Genomic DNA, 21,681 nt, shown 5'->3' with positions numbered 1-21,681 from the left:
GTGGCTTGAGTCCGCTCCTATTTTATTCATAATTTTGTGTCTCTCACTTTTTGTCCTAAAAGTTCCCAAGATGTTTTACAGATTATGGGCCAAGTTAGCCTGAACTCCCAAAAGAAGGTGCATATTGTGCATGCCTATGCCACTTGATTGCCCCTGTGTACCAGCTAGCGGTGGCTCCAGGCACCAACATTCCAAGGGCGTGCCTGGGTCAGCGAGCATCAGGGGGGCGCCCTGCTGGTCCCTGCTAGGGCAGCAGTCAGGCAGCCTTCAGTGGCATACCTGCGGGAGGTCCGTCAGTCTCGCAGATTCGGCAGCAATTCGGCCGGTGGGTACGCTGAAGCCGCGGGACCGGGGACCTCCCACAGGCAAGCCGCCAAATCCGCAGGACCAGGAACCTTCTGCAGGCAAGTCACCGAAGGTAGCCTGCCTGCCGTGCTTGGGGCGGCAAAAAAGCTAGAGCCGCCCAGGTACCAGCAAGGCTCACCCAAGGGTGGAGAGGCAATTTTTCTGCTGCTTGCCCTCTACTGTTTTTTTTTTTTTGGTTGGCCTAGAAACTGAAAGGACACCCCCATGTCAGTCTCTCTTTCTCCACCTGCTGGACTTTTAAACTACCCCATCCCCACTCCAGTGTTCAATGCAAAGGCAATGCTTGGAAACTGTACAAACTCTACATTCCTTTTTATAGTAATATGAATACACACAACTTCATGTAATCTTGCTGTGTCCTGCCTGACACCCCCATTATAGTGCTTATTTTTCTTTCACCCTCCACCCAGCCAACTCCCCTGCCCTCACAAAAATGGCATTATCACATGGCTCAACAAGGAAGGAGACAGTTTTAAATTACCTTTTCCCCCTTATTCTTTATTTTTTACCATATCAGCAGCATATGGAAGGGTGTGTGAGGGGAAGAGATTAAAAGGGCATTATACTATGGTGAGACAAACTGTATTCTTGGAGCACATGCTCAGCTACGTTTGAACAGCTGTATGATTGCTTAATAACATTTTTAATGTTAATGAAGTTCATCTGGATGTATTGTTTTAAAAAATGTATATCGCAACTTCTTTGCATTTGTGGTTCTTCTTCGAGTGACGGTCCCTATATGGATTCTAACTGGGGGTGAGCATGCATGCCATGTGCCAGAGCTGGAATGGTTTTGTAGTAGCGTCCATTGACCCTCACGTATGTCATGCTTCATTCGCATGCTTGCATCCAAAGCTATGAGATGCCACTTCAGTTCCCTCTTACTGCCACATGACCAGAGTTACCCGTGTGCTTTTAGCTTAGTAAGAGAGTTGATTGTCCATTTTGTATATAGTTGTTTATGGTTGTATATAGACTCATAGTTAGACTCCCCATTGGTCTTCTTCCCCTACTAGGGAGATCTCCCGTACTAGGGATTATGCCCTGGAAAGTCAGCTTCAGAAGCTGTGCTTTGTGCCCGAGCTCCTTCTCTGTGAGTGACGAGCTCCAATAGTGCCTTTACTGCAGGGGTCGGCAACCTTTCAGAAGTCCTGCGCTGAGTCTTCTTTTATTCACTCTAATTTAAGGTTTCATGTGCCAGTAATGCATTTTAATGTTTTTAGAAGGTCTCTTTCTATAAGTTTTTATAATATATAACTAAACTGTTGTTGCATGTAAAGTTTCAGAGTCGCAGCCATGTTAGTCTCAATTTGCAAAAAGAACAGGAGTACTTGTGGCACCTTAGAGACTAAAAAATTTACTGAGCATAAGCTTTCGTGGGCTACAGCCCACTTCATCGGATGCATAGAATGGAACATATAATGAGGGAACATGAAAAGGTGGGAGTTCCCCTACCAACTGTAAGAGGCTAATTAATTAAGATGAACTATTGTCAGCAGGAGAAAAAATAATTTTGTAGTGATAATCAAGATGGCCCATTCCAGACAGTTTGACAAGAAGGTGTGAGGATACTTAACATAGGGAAATAGATTAAATGTGTGTAATGGCTCAGCTATTCCCAGTCTCTATTCAAGCCTAAATTGCTAGTATCTAGTCTGCATATTAATTCAGCAGTTTCTCGTTGGAGTCAGACAAGTACTCCTGTTTTTTGTTGTATGTAAAGTAAATAAGGTTTTTTAAAATGTTTAAGAAGCTTCATTTAAAATTAAATTAAAATGCAGAGCCGCCCTGGACCATTGGCCAGGACCTGGGCAGTGTGAGTGCCACTGAAAATCAGATTGCGTGCCACCTTCGGTACACATGCCACCGGTTGCCTACCCCTGCTTTACTGCCTTGGTGAAGCCCACGTTGTTGCCTGCTGCCACATCTGCTGATCGTTCCCACTCAGGACATAAGAAGCTAGATAACTTCACCTCTGCAAGTTCCTAATCGAGGAGGCTATGCGTCCACATACACAGTGAGAACTGGGACTGGTGGATCCACTGGAATAACGTCCATCTTCGTTGGTGAGCACCCCTCTGTCTTTCTTCTCAGCACTGGAGCCATCAGGACTGCTGCAGCCTGTGAAGCCGCACTGTGAGCATAAGAAGCACAGATATGGGCGTAAGGGCAGCTACCTACAGTGGACCACCCCAAAATGCAGTGTTGGCTCCCTGAGTCGAGACAGATTGGGTGAGAAGTTGTGCATCGACCTGGCTGCTCTGGCTCCCAAGAAACCCTGGACAGCACAAGGCGAAGCATCAATGCTATGCACTGGTGCCGCCTTAAGCCATAGTTACCGGTCTTGCAATATTGTCATCACCAGCACCATCGATTCCACCAGGTCCCTCCAGACTGCCATGTGTGATTCCCCGGATGCCTGGAACCGCTGATGCCTACTGAGGAGCTGCTGCTCTAACACTCAGGTTCCTGTTGCTCTCCAGTCCCCTGGACACCTGGGTCATGCCTTCTTTGGCATATGAATCTCCCCTGCTCCACTCTGAGCAGCACACTTCTTCTTCCCGCCTTGCACTGTTGACTCTGCTCCTCCTGAACCTATCCTCCAAGTCCGAGTGCTTCTCAGAGCTGGATCCCTCCTTTTCACTTGTCCAATCTCACAGCCTGGATCCCAAGTGCCAACCACCCTATCCTCCGGCATACAATCCTGCCACCAATCCATGGTTCAGACCAAAGGTCTGTACCTGAACCTGAAACCAGTATCCTGAATTCTAACAGTGGCCAATGCCAGGTGCCCCAAAGGGAATGAACAGAGCAGGTAATCCTCAAATGATCCATCCCCTGTTGCCCATTCCCAGCTTCTGGCAAACAGAGGCTAGGGACAGCATCCCTGCCCATCCTGGCTAATAGCCATGAACTTATCTAGTTCTTTTTTGAACCCTGTTATAGTCTTGGCCTTCATAACATCCTTTGGCAAGGAGTTCCACAGGTTGACTGTGCGTTGTGTGAAAAAATACTTCCTTTTGTTTATTTTAAACCTGCTGCCTATTAATTTCATTTTGTGACCTCTAGTTCTTGTTATGAGAAGTAAATAACAATTCCTAATTTACTTTCTCCACACGAGTTATGATTTTATAGACCTCTGTCATATCCCTTCTTAGTCGTCTCTTTTCCAAGATGAAAAGTCTCAGTCTTATTAATCTCTCCTCATATGGCAGCTGTTCCATACCCCTAATCATTTTTGTTGCTCTTTTCTGAACCTTTTCCAGTTCCAATTTATCTTGTTTGAGATGAGGACCACATCTGCACACAGTATTCAAGATGTGGTCATACTATGGATTTATATAAAGGCAATATATTTTCTGTCTTATTATCTATCCCATTCTTAATGATTCCCAACGTTCTGTTAGCTTTTTTGACTGCCACTGCATACTGAGTGGATGTTTTCAGGGAACTATCCACAATGACTCCAAGCAGGGCCGTCTTTAGGAAGTGCGGGGCCCAATTTGAACAGTTTCGACAGGGCCCCAGCAGGGATGACCAAAAAAAAAAAAAAAGCACTTGAAAAAAACCATTCTCCCCTCTTGATGTATTTGATTTCCTCCTCTAAACCTCCCTCTCTCTCTCACCTGGAGTTCACAGCACTAAGTACTGGCTGAGGGCTTTTTTCCTGGGTTACATGACATGATCCCAACTTTAGTTCTGAAACAGACATAGGCAGGCACAAACTCACCCTCAAACAGCAATACCCCGAAAACCACAACACCAGCCCAATATTACAAACCTAGGGGGAATGACAGGGTCAAACACTCACCGTTGGAAGCCCCAGCAGCTGTTCGAGGAGTGAGGTCCACTGCAGAGATTCCTGTGTCTCCCACCGGACCAGAAGCACCCTTGTCGTCTCCTCCAGGTGACTGCTGGGGGGAGGGGAGGGGAGAGGACGGGAGGAAGGCTGCAAGCACGTGTGCATTCTCCCCCTTCCCCCTCCTGACCTGCAATACCTAGCGGCTGTCTCTGCCTCAGCCTTCTGCCGGCCAGCGTCTCTCGTTGCCTAGCAGCAACAGCTGCTGCTTCCGGGAGATGCAGAACTTTGCTTCCGGGAGACAGCCGGCTAGCGCGGGGCCCCCTTCAGGGGTGGGGCCCGATTCGGGGGAATCGGGCAAATCGGCCTAAAGCCAGCCCTGACTCCAAGATCTTTCTTGGGTGGTAACAGCTAATTTAGATCCCATCATTTTATATGTATGGTTGAGATTATGTTTTCCCATGTGCATTACTTTGCATTTATCAAGCTTACTATGCTTAAAAGCCTTCGGTGAGGACCTTGTCAAAGGCTTTCTGAAAATCTAAGTACACTATATCCACTGGATTCCCCCTTGTTCACATGCTTGTAGATCCCCTCAAAGAATTCTAGTAGATTAGTGAGGCATGATTTCCCTTTACAAAAACCATGTTGATTCTTCTCCAACAAATTATGTTCATTTATGTGTCTGACAATTTTGTTCTTTACTATAGTTTCATCCAGTCTGAAGTCAGGTTTACTAGCCTGTAATTGCTTGGATCACTTCTGGAGCCCTTTTTGAAAACTGGCATCATGTTAGCTATCCTCCAGTCATCTGGTACAGAAAATGATTTAATTGATAGTTTACAAACTACAGTTAGTAGTTCTGCAATTTCTCATTTGAGTTCTTTCAGAACCCTTGGGTGAATACCATCTGATCCTGGTGACTTCTTATTTATCAATATATATAGTTTATAGTTTATCAATTTGTTCCAAAACCTCCTTTAATGACACCTCAATCTGAGAGAGTTCCTTAGATTTGTCACCTAAAAAGAGAGGCTGAGGTTTGGGAATCTCCTTCATACCCTCAGCTGTGAAAACCAATGCAAAGAATTAATTTAGTTTTTCTGCAATGGCCTTATTGTCTTTGAGTGCTCCTTTAGCATCTCGATTATCTAATGATCCTACTGGTTGTTTAGCAGGCTTCCTGCTTCTGATGTACTTAAAACTTTTTTTGCTATTATTTTTTGAGTCTTTGGCTAGCGGTTCTTCAAATTCTTCTTTTTTTTTTTTATGGCTTTCCTAATTATATTTTTACACTTTGCTTGCCAGAGTTTATGCTCCTTTCTATTTTCCTCATTAGGATTTAACTTCCACTTTTTAAAGGATGGACTTTTGTCTCTCACTGCTTCTTTTACTTTGTTGCTTAGCCAAGGTGACACTTTTTTGGTTCTTTTACTATGTTTTTTTTTTAATTTGGGGTATACATATAAGTTGAGCCTCTATTCTTCTTGGAGTGATTGCTCATGTGCATTCCATGATAGCTGTGCATGCTCGCCACGTGCACCGGTGCCGAAAGTTTTTCCCCTAGCGTGTCTGTAGGGGAACGCCCCGCTCCCCTCATCCTCAGTTCCTTCTTGCCACCAGTGAAGGTGTGTCAGAACTGCTCTGCTCCAGCTTGGCTGCAACTTCCCTCTTGAACTCTTTTGTTCATAGTTAGTAGTACCTGTAGTTAAAGTAGTTTAGTTTAGTGTTAGTTTAGTGCACCCGGGTCGGGGCATGCCCCGTGCCCCAGACTTTGTCGTGCGACACTTGCAGGCAGCCGATGCCAGTGAGTGATCCCCAGTCAGTGTAAACAGTCCACCTCAGTGATCGTTGCATGATTTGCAGATCCTTCAAGCCTCAGACCAAGAAGGAAAGGGACATTCGGCTCCAAGCCATTCTGATGGCTCCACATTTAACAGAAAGTAAATATCTAAAAAAGAAAACGATTGACACGCGTGTTGAAAACATCTTTTAAAAATCCTCTTGATTTTTCTAGCACAGCAAAGAAAAAACATTATAGCATCTGTTCTGCTCAACAGGTTGGTGTGGATGGGGCAGAAGGTAGATAGAATCAAGGTCCCACCACTCCGAGTCAGCACTGAGCACCACGGCATCAGTGTGTGGTGACCCTTCAGTGCCTTCCACAGCCAGCACCACTCTCTGTCTGTAGGACGCTCTAAAAAAACTAAGAGGTCTTCTCCTCCAAGACACCGGAGCAAGACCGGGGAAGGGACTAGACCCAGGTTGGGCAGTTCTTGATCCCCGTTGGCTTCCTGGTCTCTGACTCAGATTGAGCACAGTAGCTCATCCCACTCTGTGCCGACCTCCCCAGACGCCTGCAAGCAGCCTGTACGTTATGTCTCTGCTGGTACCAGGGGTAACACCACTGTTGGCTGCCTGGTCCAGAGGCAAGCCACCGCTTGGCTCTCCGCAGTCGCCGTTCATGGTCTAGCTCAGCGACTGCCCCATGTGCAGTCTGCGCCAGTCCCCATTGACCCCCACCAGGCACCCCTCCACCACAAGGGACCATAGACCTCATGAGAAGAGCATGCCCCATCGAGACCAGGACAGATGGCACCAGGGGTCCTCGTCTCCAAGATGCTACTGTAGCCTGTCGCGGTATGGGCATTGATGCCATTCCTGTTCTTTGTCTCGCTCCAGGACCCCACCGCGACACCGCTCCTGCAGTCCCAGGCATTGATCACTGGCACCTTGCCGTTGTGGACCCGCCCATCGGAGCTGATCGTGGAGCAGATGCTACCGGCGGTACTCCCGCTCCTCCATGCCGGGATCACAGTCTTGTGGGCGGTACCGTTCCCGACACCACTGCTCCTCCCAGTCCCTGGACAGCAGCAGGTCATATGCCAGCCCGGCCTCCATTCATAATCGTCAGTTGATGGGACAGGCTAGTCAGGCTGAACAGCCTGCTCCACCAGTGTGACGACTCCTTGTCCGGCACCGTGGTACCAATGGGCCCCCTGGCCCCCGACGCAGCCCCCAGCAGTGGCTCGCTTGGTGGCTGAAGTCTCGGAGAGACCATTGGCCTCCCTATCTCAACCTCCCAGGAAGGAGTCAGTGGGGCGTTCATCACCGGGTTTGTGCTTGGAGGGCGACCATGTGGTGGGACCTCCGGCATGGTGGATATGTAGAGTACTGCACTCCCATCCTCATTCTTCCCTGATAAAGGTGATTTTGGCCCCTCCTCCACCAGTTCCACAGGAGGACTCTAGGACCCAGGAACTATTGAAAAAGGGTGGCATCAAGCCTCAACCTTCAAGCCATCTTCAATGGCCTCTTGGCCTTGGCACTGGGCAGCATGGCCCTCCCACTTCATGAAGGGATGGCAAAGATTTCTAATGCTTTGTGGCAAACCCTGGTTTCCTTGCCCCCCATCTCTCAGAGCGTGGAATGGAAGTACTTTGTTCCTGTGTTGAGTCCGTCAACCACAGGGAGAAGCAGGGCCAACCAGCCCCTACTCCGAAAAATAAAGACTCAAGGAGACTGGACCTATTTGGGGGAGAGGTTTATTCATCCTCGAGTTTCCAGTTAAGGGTGGTGCACCACCAGGCCCTCCTGGGGAGATAAGAGTTCAATTTGTGGGGCTCTCTGCCCAAATTCGAGGACTCTGTCCAAGAGTGTGACAAGAAGGAGTTCAGGGCTCTGGTGAAGGAGTGTACAGCGGCAGCCTCATGGTCTTCAGTTCACACATTCAGCCTTGCATTATGCAATTGTCTCCCAGATCAGGGAGGCCGCTGGGTTTAGCAGGGTTGTACTCTGTTCCGAGAGTCTGTGAACTCCTACCCACCTCCAACAGATATAGTTTGGAATCACCTATTGTGGAATACACATGAGCAATCACTCGAAGAAAAGACAATTACCTTTTCTGTAACTGGTATTCTTCAAGAAGTGTTGCTCATGTCTATTCCATATCCCACCCTCCTTCCCCTGTAGGAGTTGTCTAGCTAGAAGGAACTGAGGGTGGGGGGAACATGCAGCACCCCTTATACCGCACCATAGAGGTGCCACTCTGGGCGTCGCTAGGGGCACTCCCTTACGGGTACTGCTAGGGGGAAACCTTCCGGCACGGGTGCATGTGGTGAGCACGCACACCTTCTGTGGAAAAGACATGAGCAACACATCTCGAAGAACACCAGTTACGGAAAAGGTAACTGTCTTTTATGATGTCTTGAAAATGTTTCCATGAAGCTTGCAGGGATTTCACTTTTGGTGCTGTACCTTTTTAATTTCTGTTTAACTAACTTCCTCACTTTTGTGTAGTCCCCCTTTCAGAAATTAAATCCTACAGTGTTGGGCTGCTGTGGTGTTTTCCCCATTACAAGGATGTTAAATTTAATTATATTGTGGTCACTGTTACCAAGTGGTCCAGCTATTTTCACCAGTTTCACTTAGGACTAAATCAAGAATTGCCTCTTCTCTTGTGGGTTCCAGGACTAGCTGCTCCAAGAAGCAGTCATTTAAGTCTGGCCCTCTTAGATAAGCCTATGCCGGGGGGGAGGGGAGAGGGAGTAAATCCTGCCTCCAAAGGAATGACTGGGGAGTCTCTCACGGAGATTTCCTTCTTTTAAGTCCCCTTCTACGGGTCTTACCAGGAAAGGGAGACAAACAGGGCCCAAAACGTTAGCTGAAGAGTAAAATGTAGATACACCTCTACCTCGATATAATGCTGTCCTCTGGAGCCAAAAAATTTTACCACGTTATAGGTGAAACCACGTTATAGCGAACTTGATTTCATCTGCTGGCGCGCACAGCCCCACCCCCCGAGCGCTGCTTTACGGCGTCATATCTGAATTCGTGTTATATCAGGTGGCGTTATAAGGGGGTAGAGGGGTGTGTGTGTGTGTGTGTGTGTGTATATATGTATAGTGATAGCCCCAGGCCCGTTGGGAACAGCAGAGTAGTAGAAGGGAGATATACTGGCCACTGGATAAGCAGTTTTCTGTTCCCTGAGTGACCAGAGCAGGGGCTGCTCCAGGCTAATGAGAACACCTCCAATTAACCTGCTAAAAGTCACGTGAGGCTGTTAATCACCTGACTCTAAATAAGGCCCCTCTGATGCTGTAAAAGAGCTCACTCCTATCAGGCTAAAGGGAGCCAGAGGAGAGGAAGTGCGTGCGAGGAACTGGGAGCAAGAGGCGTACAAGAAGCTGAGAGTGAGTAGGCATACTGCTGGAGGACTGAGAAGTACAAGTGTTATCAGACATCAGGAGGAAGGTCCGGTGGTGAGGACAAAGAAGGTGTTGGGAGAGGGCCATGGGGAAGTAACCGAGGGAGTTGCAGCTGTCACACAGCTGTACCAGGAGGCACTCTAGACAGCTGCAGTTCACAGGGCCCTGGGCTGGAACCTGGAGTAGAGGGCAGGCCTGGGTTCCCCCCAAACCTCCCAACTCCTGATCAAACACAGGAGGAATTGACCTGGACTGTGGCTTCTACCAGAGGGGAAGGTCTCTGCGCTGTTTCCCGACCCACAGGGTGAATCTATGAGGCAAGCACATCTGCCAATAAGCGCAGGACCCACCAGGGTAGAGGAGGAACTTTGTCACAACATATATGTTGCTGTTGAGAGCATGAACATGGCAACTTTACATGTAGCCTTTTACTTTCAGCTGGGTAGTCTGGGAGTGGAAGATTTTTGAAAATTACTATCAGTTCTACAGTTGGGCCAGAAATTCAGGCCCATCCCTTGTTATCGCAGACCTGAGGAAAAAAGACACTAAATTTGCAGTGATAAACTTCATCATGTATATAGTTAGAAAACTCACCATCTTTACAGGGGCCAGGGGCAATACCAACTAGTGAAAGGTTTTCATGACTTTCCCTCCAACCCTGGGTGCCTTACAATGGTTTGCTGCTGTAGCTCTCAGCCTGGGTCACTCATAACCAGCCTACAAGCATGCAGATCACACCCTGAAGTGTCTGTATGCTAGACAGCCCAGGTTCAACCCCTCTGAGCTCAGCAGTCTGTCTACTGCCCCGTAGCCTCACTATAGCTTCCAGCAGCCTTGGTTACAACCAGCAAGATGACCCCAACCCACACCCAGTCCTGAGTTTTCAAAAAAACGTGCTCTGTAATGTCCAGCTCTCTACTGGACAGTTCAGATAAATAATAAATTTTGTTCTAGTAAAGAGACAAAGGCATGTTACAGCTTATTAATTTAACTGGGGTAAATACATCCTTTCCTTTAAACACTGCACTGAATTGGCTAATAGAAAATAAATCAAATTTATTAACAATAGGCCAGAGGTTAAGTGATGCCAGGTAAAAGGAATAAAGTTAGCAAGGGTTGCAACAGGGATCAGCAACCTTTGGCATGAGGCCCATCAGGGAAATCTGCTGGTAGGCTGGGACAGTTTGTATAGCTGCAGTGTCTGCGGATTTTGGCCGATCACAGCTCCCACTGGCTGCAGTTCGCTGTTCCACGCCAATGGGGGCTGTGGGAAGCGGCACAGGCCAAGGGATGTGCTAGTTGCTGCTTCTCACAACAAACTGTCCCGGCCCACCAGCAGATTTCCCTGACGGGCCATGGGCCAAAGGTTGCTGATCCTTGGGCTACAAGCAAATACAAGTGAAAACATGCATCTAAAAGTCTAAAACTTAATCTAGCAAGGTACAGGCTGTATTCAAACTGATTTCCCTTGCCAGCTCCCATCGGCGCTGGGGAATGTTGCTTGTATCTTCCAAAGTTCCATGACCTTGCTTCAAGAGGCAGGGTGACCTCCTGCTGTTCTTCTCTTCCTGAGGGCTTCCCATTCCTTGCTGATTGCTATATAAATGGGGCTTCTATTGTTTTTGGTTACACCTTGCTTGATTTCATTAGAGATAGGTAGATAGTTGCCTTCATTCCTATCTGAGAGGGAACTTGTTTCTCCCTGTTTGGCCACAGATTTGAAAATATAATATTATTAAGTATTCATATTTCCTCAGAGTGTTAATAGATATATTTCACAATGATATTAATCATAAGTGTCTCATTAGTTTTCAGAAAATACCTTCCTCTGTACACTTTGCTAATACAATAATTTTGTATAGAATCAGTTGATTCAATTGTTTATCACTTCAGGTTCTAACTCCCTGTCTTTATATTCCTTTGAAATGGATTCTTGTGAGGGTTATCCATCCAATAAAAGTTTATTCAAGCTGTAAGCAAGGCAACATGGAGTCAGGTGGTGAAGGAAGTTCCATGCTCTTTCTTCTCCCAAATGTTAGCTTAATAACTTTGTTTACCTAATATGTTAAAATGGACCTTCATTGTCTTTGCCTGAAGACTGGGCTAGTCTGAGAATCAAATAGACATTCCTTTTTAAGGAAGACCTCTTTACCAACTCCACATGACATGCCTGGTTTAAATACATGTTAGTCATTATTCTAACACATCCATTGCATACATATGTCATGCAAGAACATTAATGATCAGTGAGTTACTAGTTTTCAAATGATATCTCATAAGGAATATTTTGTACAACAATTATTACAATAGTGTGGAGGGTGGGATCAATTGTACAGCTGGACAAGAAATTCTGGCCCCTTGTTGTCTCAGATCAGAGGAAAAAAAATCAACTTGAAATGATAAACATCATCAGGGATTTAGCTGGAAAACTCTCACCATCGAAAGCAACTTTGTCCAAGTTTAAACCTTGGAACTGGAAATCCCTGTAGCTAACCCTTCTCCCATCCACAGTTGCCCCAAATGGATATATTCTCTGCTATCCCACTCACAGTAGCAGAAGTGTTTCATTCAGAAGCATGGTGTCTTTTACTAACATACCTAGCAGCACCACAGGACCTAGAATATGGCTTGTTTGAAACTTAAAAAAAGAGAGAACTCTTCTGTAGGTTGTCTTAATTACTGCTTTGCACCGCATCTGAGCATGACTATGATTTTTGGCACATAGTATCATATGTAAAGTTCCCAAAATAAAATACTACAGGATATCCCAAAAACCCCTAGGAAACTTTATAAAGGGATTTGAATGCTTGAGAGGACGTCTTTTCTGATGAAGACTAATGATGCAGCAAGGATGATTAAAGATAAAGGAATTAAGTTCAGCAGATAATTAGGTTCTTTAAATAGGTGCAAGAAAAACCACTCCAATGTGTTAGAAAACGTTTGCTAGAAGTTTAGTTTTGATAGTAAAGGGTTTTATTGCTATATGTTTGAGCAGCTAAAATATCTGTTCAGCAATATTGTGAAATATTCATGTTCTGAACTGATAAAGGAAACTAAGCGATTGGTTCGCAGGCTTTGCAGACAGCAAGAGCTGTAAATAAAGTAGTCTCTGTTTGTCATCCCAAGTCCTGGTCAGAGGAAAACTTAAGACAGCCAGTGTTTAATGTGTGGGGTTTTTTTCTTTTTGAGATAGTGTGTGGGCTAGGAAAGGGTTCATGACAGGAACTTTAAGCTGTAAATAAGAAAGTGACAGAGAAGACAAAGCTTATATATAGGGTTTGTGAATAGCTGAAATGCTGTCAAACCAGCAGTAAAAAGAAAACAAGATTTCTTCTAGAGTGCTTTCTAAAATCATTCTAATGGAAGGAGAGGCAATGGGGAATTCAGCGCCAGGCGCAAAGAGGACTGCCAGCAAAGCCATTCGGATAGCCCTTGGCATGCTCATAAGTGGTATTATAGTGCTTGGCATTGCACTTTTCCTAGGTAAGTTAAAAGTTATACATTAGCAAAAGTGAAACTCTCTCAAGGTTTTCTACTTCTTGCTGGAATGCAAGTACTATATGACTTACCTAGGCATAGTTTTGGCTATATTAACCATCTTTTCTCCTTCTGCTCTTTTATTTTAAATGAAAATATTTCAGTAAAGACATTTGTAAAACAAACTGTTATAGTTGGGAGCTGCAACACCAGCTAACATAGCTTCAAATACTTTATTTGAATTTGAATATTCAGTAGAATGTACTCTATTATTGTGGTCTTTTATAGTTAGGGGAGAGACTGGTGAAATTATGTGTATCAGTAGAACTGATTAACTGATAGATTTTGACTAATATGGGTTAATATTTTCTGTTTGCAGAAAACTGAGCTATAATGTGTGTGCGCTTTATGGAATCACTTTGGTTATTCATTTCATTTGGTTTCTATTAGGATTTGACTAAATGTTCTGCACATTTTTTTAACAGTTAATGTTTTTCTGTGATGAATTGCGGAAACTTCTTTGGAAAAATGACAATCAAATGCATGCTGGTTGAAATTAAACTATTTGCATCAGATTTATTAGCTGCAGTTGAACAGAGTGAAGAATATTTTCCTCTTCAGGATCTGGAGCTTGTTGTAAATAAATTTTGTAGGAATATTGTTTAAAGTACATAAACAGATCTATAAAATGATGTGGAATATATTTGGTTGTGCCAAAGGTGCCTACTACTAAATGAAAACCATCTGGAAAAGCAGTATTTCCATAAAAGCTCAACAGGGTCAGATCCTCATGTGGAGTAAATCAGTGTAATTTGTTTTAATTTTACTCAGCTATGCTGCTTTACACCAGTTGTGAATCTGGCCTCTAAGGATATTAAAGCGTTTTTATTTTTTTATAGGCTTGTTTGAAAGATATACTAGCCCTAGACTCTATACTTAGAACCACTTTTTAAAACCTCCTGTGCATCAACTGAAAACTTTCCTACGGAAAACTTAAATCAACAGGCTACAGTACATTGGTCCTGAGCCTGCAAACACTTACACATGAGTAACTGCACGTATCAAACAAGGAGTCTTGGGGAATTCAGCTGGACTCTTAATGAGTATGAAACTTCATACATCCATAATGTCTGGCAGAATCAGGGCCACTGTTTGAGTGCAAAATAGAATACCACACGGCTAGGAATAATTATAAAAAGAGGGCTTATTTTCTTCCTCTTAGGTTATATATTATGTACAAGTAATAAATACAAAGTCACTAAAGTTCACTGAAGATGCAAGTTCTTTATCCAATGCTTAGACATGAAAATGCAGGCAAAAATATGAAATGCTAAAGAGACAATTATATAAGAATAATGGGGGCCATCCTGCACCTAGTGGTCCAAAGTGCCACTGACTTCTTTGGGTGCAGGATCAAGACTATCAGCACCCACAGCTCCCCTTCACCTTGCTGGGAGTTTTGGGTGCTCAGCATCTCTGAAAATCAGTAAGAAGCTGGACAAACTGTCTCTTTCTGACTAGTTGGGTTTCTTATTTGTATTTTCTGCATAAAAACGCAAGTCCTCTAGCAAGACACTTAACAACTACCAGAGTATACCACTAAACTTCCAACAGAGTCCTCTTCCAGGAATATCTGACATACATAGGAATGTTGGCATATCCCTGAACATCCCATCCATATAGTTACTGCTACACTGTTCCATTCTCAGGGGCTCTGCTGGGGGAGGGTAACTTAAAATTCTGGCTATGATTCCATATAAAATGTGCCAACAGATGCCATAATGGAAATACACTGATTTCAGCACAACTCCTGGACTCCAAGGACGCACCCTTCCCTAGTCAACTTGGCCCCGGGCACTTAGAGAACCTGGCCATTCAGTTTGTCATTAAACATCTTTAGGAGCCCCTAATCCCATATAAGTTTAGTAACTCATGTCCCAGTCTGATCTCCTGCTCTGGTGGGAGAAGCAAAGGGGAAGGAAAGATCATTCTGCCCATTCCTTCTCTGGCAGCAAGATCAGAGAATAAGGTGATTTAAGGTTTGATTTCCTTGCCCCTGCTTCGCTGGTAGCTTTAGACTTCACAAACTGTAAAGCTAATGAGATTATTTCTGTGGCATTTAAAGACTTCTCTTAGAAGTCTGGAAATAACCTTAAGAAGTAGATGCAGAATAGTGTAATGTAAATCACAATTGTATGTAATAATGGGTTCTGGTAACATCAGATGGCAAGACAATTGAGCTGATCAAAACTTTTCAACTGAAATAATTTCCCTCCAAAAAAACAGAGGCTAATCAAAAACAAAAATGTGTTTTCAAATTTTTATTTTTTTGAAGGAAATTTCTAAAAAAAATCACAATGTTTTGTTTTTGTATTGAAATTTTGTTTTGCTTTTTGAAAACCAACACAGTTTTCAGATTTCATAAATATCAGATTTTCTCCAACTCCCTTCTTCCTCTTCTTCTTTCCCTCATTTAACACTGAGTGCAACAGAATGGATAAGGGCTAGGCTTCTTTTTTCACTTTATATCATTTTCCCCTTTTTCTTCTCAGTATCTTTTCAAAAGTTGGAGAAGTTTTGAAATGTTATAAAATAGAAAAAGGAAAAAATGAATTCCTCCAAAATGCACAACCTGCCCCCCCGCCCGCCCCAAAATCTTGGATGTGTGTTGTTCATTTTAATGCACTGAGGAAATAGGAGAGAGAGGAGGAAAAATAAAAATTTGCAGGTTTTCAAAAAATATTGAGAAAATGTTGAAGAAACAAAAAGCTATCCCCTTTCAAACCACATGAAACAGAAACAACAGATACATTTCAATTTTTTTTTTCATTTTTTCTCTCGCTTTGTTAGAGTAGATCTACAAGACAGCAGCACTCAAAGGATTTATTACTTTAGTTCCCAGAGGAACTGCACATATATTTTGTGGATAACCTTTTGAAATATTAGACTTGGAAAGCTTCTGAAAATCAGTGAAGAAGCTAGAACACAGTAGCTGTCTGAAGCCTCTGAAAAGCTATGTTTCTATGAAAATTACTAGGGACACTGTAAAGCCATTTTGTTTATTTTTTTAAGTACTGTACTGGTCTTGTTTTTAAAAAATGCAGTATTCTGATGTAAGAGAATCTAAACGAGGTTGCAATGACCAATGGGTGTGAGATCTTCCAAGCTGGCAAATAAACAATGTGTTGAAGTCAGTCCAAGAACTAGCATCTCTGGTACACTGGCCTTCCACCAGTGGGGCCCTAGCGTTAGCCATTTAATGTTGTCTGAAGGTGAGGTGCCTGCTTTTTCATGTTGCTATTTTTAGACTTATGAAAAACAAAATGGCAGCACCTGTTTCATAGTGTTTAAGGCCATAAAGGACCATCAGATCATCTAGTCTGACCTTCTGTATGTAAACAGGCCATTAAACACCACCCAGCACCCACTTAGCAAGTACAATTTGTTGAGACAAAAGGTATTCATACTGAGTTAAAAAAGTTCCATTCTGTAGTATGTATATGACAGGGTGTTCAAACAACAGAGTTGATGGTGTTTGACTCAAAATGCTAACAATTAATTCGTTGCAGTACAAATTATCCCAATTTGTTTTCCCATTTTGCAGTTAGCCAAGGTCTTATAAACCTTCATCCTAAGCAACAGTATTGCTTGACTTCAGAATGTGTTGAAGCTGGTAAGCAACAATTTTCAATCCTGTTTTGTATCTTAATTACAATACTTTGGTTGAGAGAAATATGAAATATTGATAGTATTCTATGGTTCCATGATGCCTTTTAACTCAGGAGGGCTTGGTAACAATGAATACATGTTAAGATCATGTAAAAACCAGTGCAGCAGCAATTTACTCTAGTTCTATTTTGCTTTTGTTTTTGTATTGCTGTCGTGTTCTACTGTATCCTGTCTTTTTTTACTGTAGGCCTAGTGTTTGATAAAGATACTTTTAGGAATGCTCATATTAATTGTTTCCTTTTCAGTAGCTAGCAAAGTAACCAATCAGCAAAATGTTAATAATCACATAGCTGCTTTAGGGCCTGGTCTAGAAAATACTTAATACCAAGTGTGGTGATAAAGGGCACTGATGCCGCAGCTTGTTACATGCAGGAAGACTGCTGTGCCCGTTTAGAGAACCATGTGGTTATTTTTGCAGGGTGGGGCCTACGGTGGCAGTAAATGTTTGCAGGCAAAGGGCCTTATAAAGCCAGGGTGAAATTTTCTAAACTGTTCAGCTTTGGCTTAATCCTGCTCCCACTGAAAACAGTGCAGGTTGTCCAATTGACTTTAAGGAGAGCAAAGTTAGACCAATGCTTAATACGTTTGAAAATCTGACTGTGAAGGTATTTAAATAGAAACAAAGTTGACAATATGGCATCTTTTGAGGGTATTTTTTCATGCCTCATAATGTGTGGAGTTTGGATTGCATTTGAAACTTTGGTTGTTTAACTGAACTTCTTGAGACTACAGAATTGGTTTGGAAATCTCATGAGAACAAACTTTTTCATCAGTTTTTCTACAGTTACTGTTTCTACTTTGCCCTTTGCAACAACAACTTTTTTGGGGTATTTGGGCACTTGCAGCTGAATCTTGAAAGATGAGAGAGAGAGACAAAAAATAGGAAGCAATAAGGTGGAATAAATTGACTAAATATTTAAGAACCTTAAAAAATATGGGGTTTATTTTGAGATTTTGGAGAAATAGGAGCCTGTATTTTATCTGAACCATTTTTCCTGTTTATTAGTTGTGCTAATGTATGACTGACCTTAATTTTTTTTGCTGGATCAACAAAAATTGTCATTCTGCACAATTTGCACACTGCACAGAGTCCAGAGTCAGAACTGGAGAGCTACTTGACTCAACAGTCTTACTTCAAAAAGCAATGAGTGGTGAATCCCTTCAGTGTATTCTTGAGGTCTAGGTCACAGCTTGTCTTACAACTATTCAAAAGCTGTACAATAATTGCCCAAGGGCAAAGCATCCAGTAAGCACGATACACCTCTTCCCCGATATAACACCACCTGATAGAACACGAATTCAGATATAACGTGGTAAAGCAGTGCTCCGGGGTGGGCGGGGCTGCGCATTCCGGCGAATCAAAGCAAGTTCGATATAATGCAGTTTTACCTATAACGTGGTAAGATTTTTTGGCTCCCGAGGACAGCGTTATATTGGGGTCGAGGTGTATGGGCCCAAGCCATACAGTACAGATATGGATTAGGCTCTTCACTTTCAAGGGAGTTCAGAGTTTCAGTTTTAGTTCAAGTTTGTCTCAAAATATTATAGACATCACAAGTGGAGTGCAGAATGTATGGGAAGGTAAAAGGAGGTAGTTGCATGTGTTATAAAGGACAAAGACTATCTTTGGGCTAACCTAGAGTATGCTTTATTGATTTCTTTACAAACCTGTGTGTGCTTGCTGGACACTATGAAGGAAAAAACTGTGTAATGTTTAGGGTGCAAATAGGGACAGTTCTGATTTAATAAGAACCAAATCAACCTTCATCAAAACTCCAACCAAACCAATCCCGAACTATCTCCCTTTGTAGTTATCCAATGAACATTTAAAAATTCCACACTGCCAAAGTTATTGTAATGGCAATTCCAACCTAAGTAAAACTAGCAGGTACTGGAAATATTACCACAAAAAGCCTGTGAATCTTATCAGGCTTCCGGTCTAACTTTCAGAGCAAAATTATTTGGATAAACTTCAAAATATATGGATGTTTAGCCAAACTGAGCTGAACCTTTGAATCTTTCAAGTTATATCCAAATGCAAGTGGCTTCTGCTGTGCCCGAGAGAAGCAATGTTTTTTAAATTTCAAATCTATTCTGATTGATAGTGAAGTGGGGAAAAGAAAACTGCTCAGTATCAGGGCCGGTGCAACCATTTAGGCGACCTAGGCAGTTGCCTAGGGCACTGGCATTGAGGGGGGCGCCATTTTCTTCAGCAGTGACCGCGGCGGCTGCATCTTCAGCTTCCCCGGTCGCCGCCAGCATTTAGTCGGAGAGAGTTGCCTGCAGCAAGTAAGGCACGGGCAGCACACAGGGGAACTATCTGCTCCAGCTCACCCCTGCCCCACCTCCTCCCCGAGCATGCCGTGGCCGCTTCACTTCTCCTACCTCCCAGGCTTGCGGCGCCAATCAGCTTAGGCGCTGCAAGCCTGGGAGGCGGAAGAAGTGAAGCGGCCACAGCATGCTAGGGGTGCTCGTGCACAGAGGAGGGGTGAGCTGGGGTGGAGGGAGGGGTGCCTCAGAGTGGAGGGGGGAGAGCTGCCGCAAGGCGGGCGCCTTCGGGGGGAGGGCGCAAGGTGGAAGTTTCGCCTAGGGCATGAAACATCTTTGCACCGGCTCTGCTCAGTATCCTGTTCTATGCACGCCATCTAAATCCGATAATCTAGCTAGCTATCACATGCATATTTATGCCATAATCATTTATTATGGAATTTGATTTTTACTGATAACCAGGAGAGGGATTGTTTGGCTATATGGCTCACAAAAACTTTCTCAAAGCCACTTACTATTAGACTTGATGTCTTTATCAGAAGAATCTGATCTCTAATAATAATCAGTGGGCATTCAGTCATAAAGATTAAACAGGAGGTATTTTCTTTCTTCTCTTCAAAGGTAGTGAAGAAGTTTACATATTTTCCTTTAGTGCTATGCTGCTGCAGGTAAAGAATGTATTATTTTGGAGTGTGCTAATTACAGCCTGTTTGACATGCTCTGATATTAAATGCCTAGATAGACTTCACTCTGTCCTTGCAAGATGGAGAGTCCCTTTCTATTCAGGTTCTAGAAATTCATTTTTTATAGCTCTGGCTGCAGTGATCATCTCATAACAATCAATGGAAGGTTTGTCCATATTAGTTATTACAATGAATGCACAAATATTTTGGCTGTTATTTAGTTTATGTATGTGCAAAGTTAGATTCTGGAAACAGCAAGACCACAGCAAGCCAGGGAATGATCTTTATCCTTCAGATGAGGGTGAAAAGCCTTGCTTGGATAACTGACGTATGTTGACTATCATTTTGGGAATATAATCTGGCATAATTTTCTGTTTTGCTAAAAATAATCCATAAATCCATGTGATACTTTATAGCTGCCTCCATCTTAAGTAAAATAAACCAATCTGTGGATCCCTGTGAGAATTTTTTTCGGTTTGCCTGTGATGGCTGGACATCTAATAATCCGATTCCTGAAGACTTGTCAAACTATGGAGTTTATCCTTGGCTGAGGAACAATGTGGACCTCAAGTTGAAAGGTAAATATATTCTTTCTGAAAGCAATAACAGCTCTTTTCACTGCAGCTTGTTAGCTGGCTTTATATAGAATGAATATTGACTCCGTGCTCTTCCTTCATTTAGATTTATGTTGAATAACATCCAACAGAACAACATCACATTCTCTTTTCATTGCATTTTTCTGATGCTTTTGATAAGAGTACGTTAACAGAATACAACATGAGAAAAACACACTGTGTATGGGGTGGGAGGGAGAAGAATGTTTGTTTTTGCTGGCAACCCAAAGAAACATGAATTCAGTAACCCATTGTGTGTACAACAGAGAATTATATCGAAGGGAAAGACAGCAGGATTTTATCAGACACTTCTTAGGCCATGTTTACAGTGGGGAAATTTTCAAGACCTTTTCTCACCAGTTCAGTTGAAAGGGAACTAAAATTAATAGGATCTTTGGGATCCATTTTTGTCACCGTTTTTGAAAAGCACTTCTTACTGAAATGGTAGTAAAAATGAATCTGTCTGTTCAAGCTTTCTCTACACTGGGGATATCTCTGGTTTTAACAATTTGAAGCAGCGTTAGAACTCCATACAATTTTTAAATTTCCTCAGTATAGACAAAGACTTAGTGAAATGCACTATCCTGATTGTCACAGAAAGTGAACAGATAGCTGTCCACATGCTACAAATGCGAATTCTCTGTTACATGGTGATTGTCATATAGCATTGTGTTTTCCTCGCCAACATGTTCTTTTAGAGCAATACTGTGCAGTTACCTTCACTCAGTGTTATTCATGATCTTTTTTCTGCTTTCTGTGTTTATTTGATCACTGATATTTTAAGTCAAAGCTCATTTTACCTGAGGCGGTGGCGTAGCTGGGACTGCAGACTGTTTGAAGAACTGTTTTGCAATGTTCTGAGCATGTTTACTTAATGTGTTGATGTGGAATGGCAGATCAGATCTTAGTACTCTGCTTCATTTAATTCCTTAGCCAGCTGGTAAATAAACCATAGAGGTGTGTGGCTCCCATTAAAATACCTGAACTGTCATCAGAAAAACAGAAAACTGTTTGAGAATGTGCGTCTGGAGAAAAAAATAGCCTGAAGTGGTTATGTGTAGGGAGGTAGATATTTTTATCTGAACATGACCTGACTTTATGCTGGACTCCATAGCAATGCCACCTCAGCAAGAAGTTCTACAAGGAAGAAGGATGATGTTGATTGTTAGGTAGGAAAAAGTGTCAGATTATAAAAATCTTTACTAAAACTGTGAGTCATGTAATGGAAGGGAGACTGTTGTGCAAGGTTTAATATTATCCTTTAAGTGTCTTAACATAGTACAGTGAAAACGTGTTGTTGAAATAACAACAACCTGCTCTGAGTGCAGCAGAGTGGAGAGTGATCAACACTTTTGTGTTGCACTAAATAGATTTATTGGATTTATTGTCCTCAGGGATTTTTTGGTGCATCTTATGGGCCTTCTCCAACTAACTCTCTTCAGTAAGGTCAGCATACAGTGCATGTTCTTTCTAGATACCATTAACTGTTTTTATAGCTGTGCTCAGTTACAAATACTATAGAACATGATTTAATGATT

At 43.1% G+C, this 21,681-nt stretch overlaps 1 protein-coding gene across 1 annotated transcript in view; it reads left to right on the top strand.

The window, feature by feature from the left end:
* Positions 1 to 12,485: 12,485 nt before the first annotated feature.
* PHEX (phosphate regulating endopeptidase X-linked) overlaps positions 12,486 to 21,681 on the top strand; it is a 147,019-nt gene continuing 137,823 nt past the window's right edge. The window contains exons 1-3 of the mRNA XM_050936533.1: positions 12,486 to 12,855; positions 16,454 to 16,522; positions 19,946 to 20,107. Of these exons, the coding sequence (XP_050792490.1) occupies positions 12,732 to 12,855; positions 16,454 to 16,522; positions 19,946 to 20,107 (355 nt within the window). The 5' untranslated portion in view covers positions 12,486 to 12,731. The remainder of the gene's footprint in view (positions 12,856 to 16,453; positions 16,523 to 19,945; positions 20,108 to 21,681) is intronic.

This window comes from Gopherus flavomarginatus, chromosome 1, assembly GCF_025201925.1.
Source record: "Gopherus flavomarginatus isolate rGopFla2 chromosome 1, rGopFla2.mat.asm, whole genome shotgun sequence".
In the NCBI taxonomy this organism is placed as follows: domain Eukaryota; kingdom Metazoa; phylum Chordata; order Testudines; family Testudinidae; genus Gopherus; species Gopherus flavomarginatus.
The sequence above is the reverse complement of the archived record's forward strand: the minus strand, read 5'-3'. Positions and strand labels throughout refer to the sequence as shown.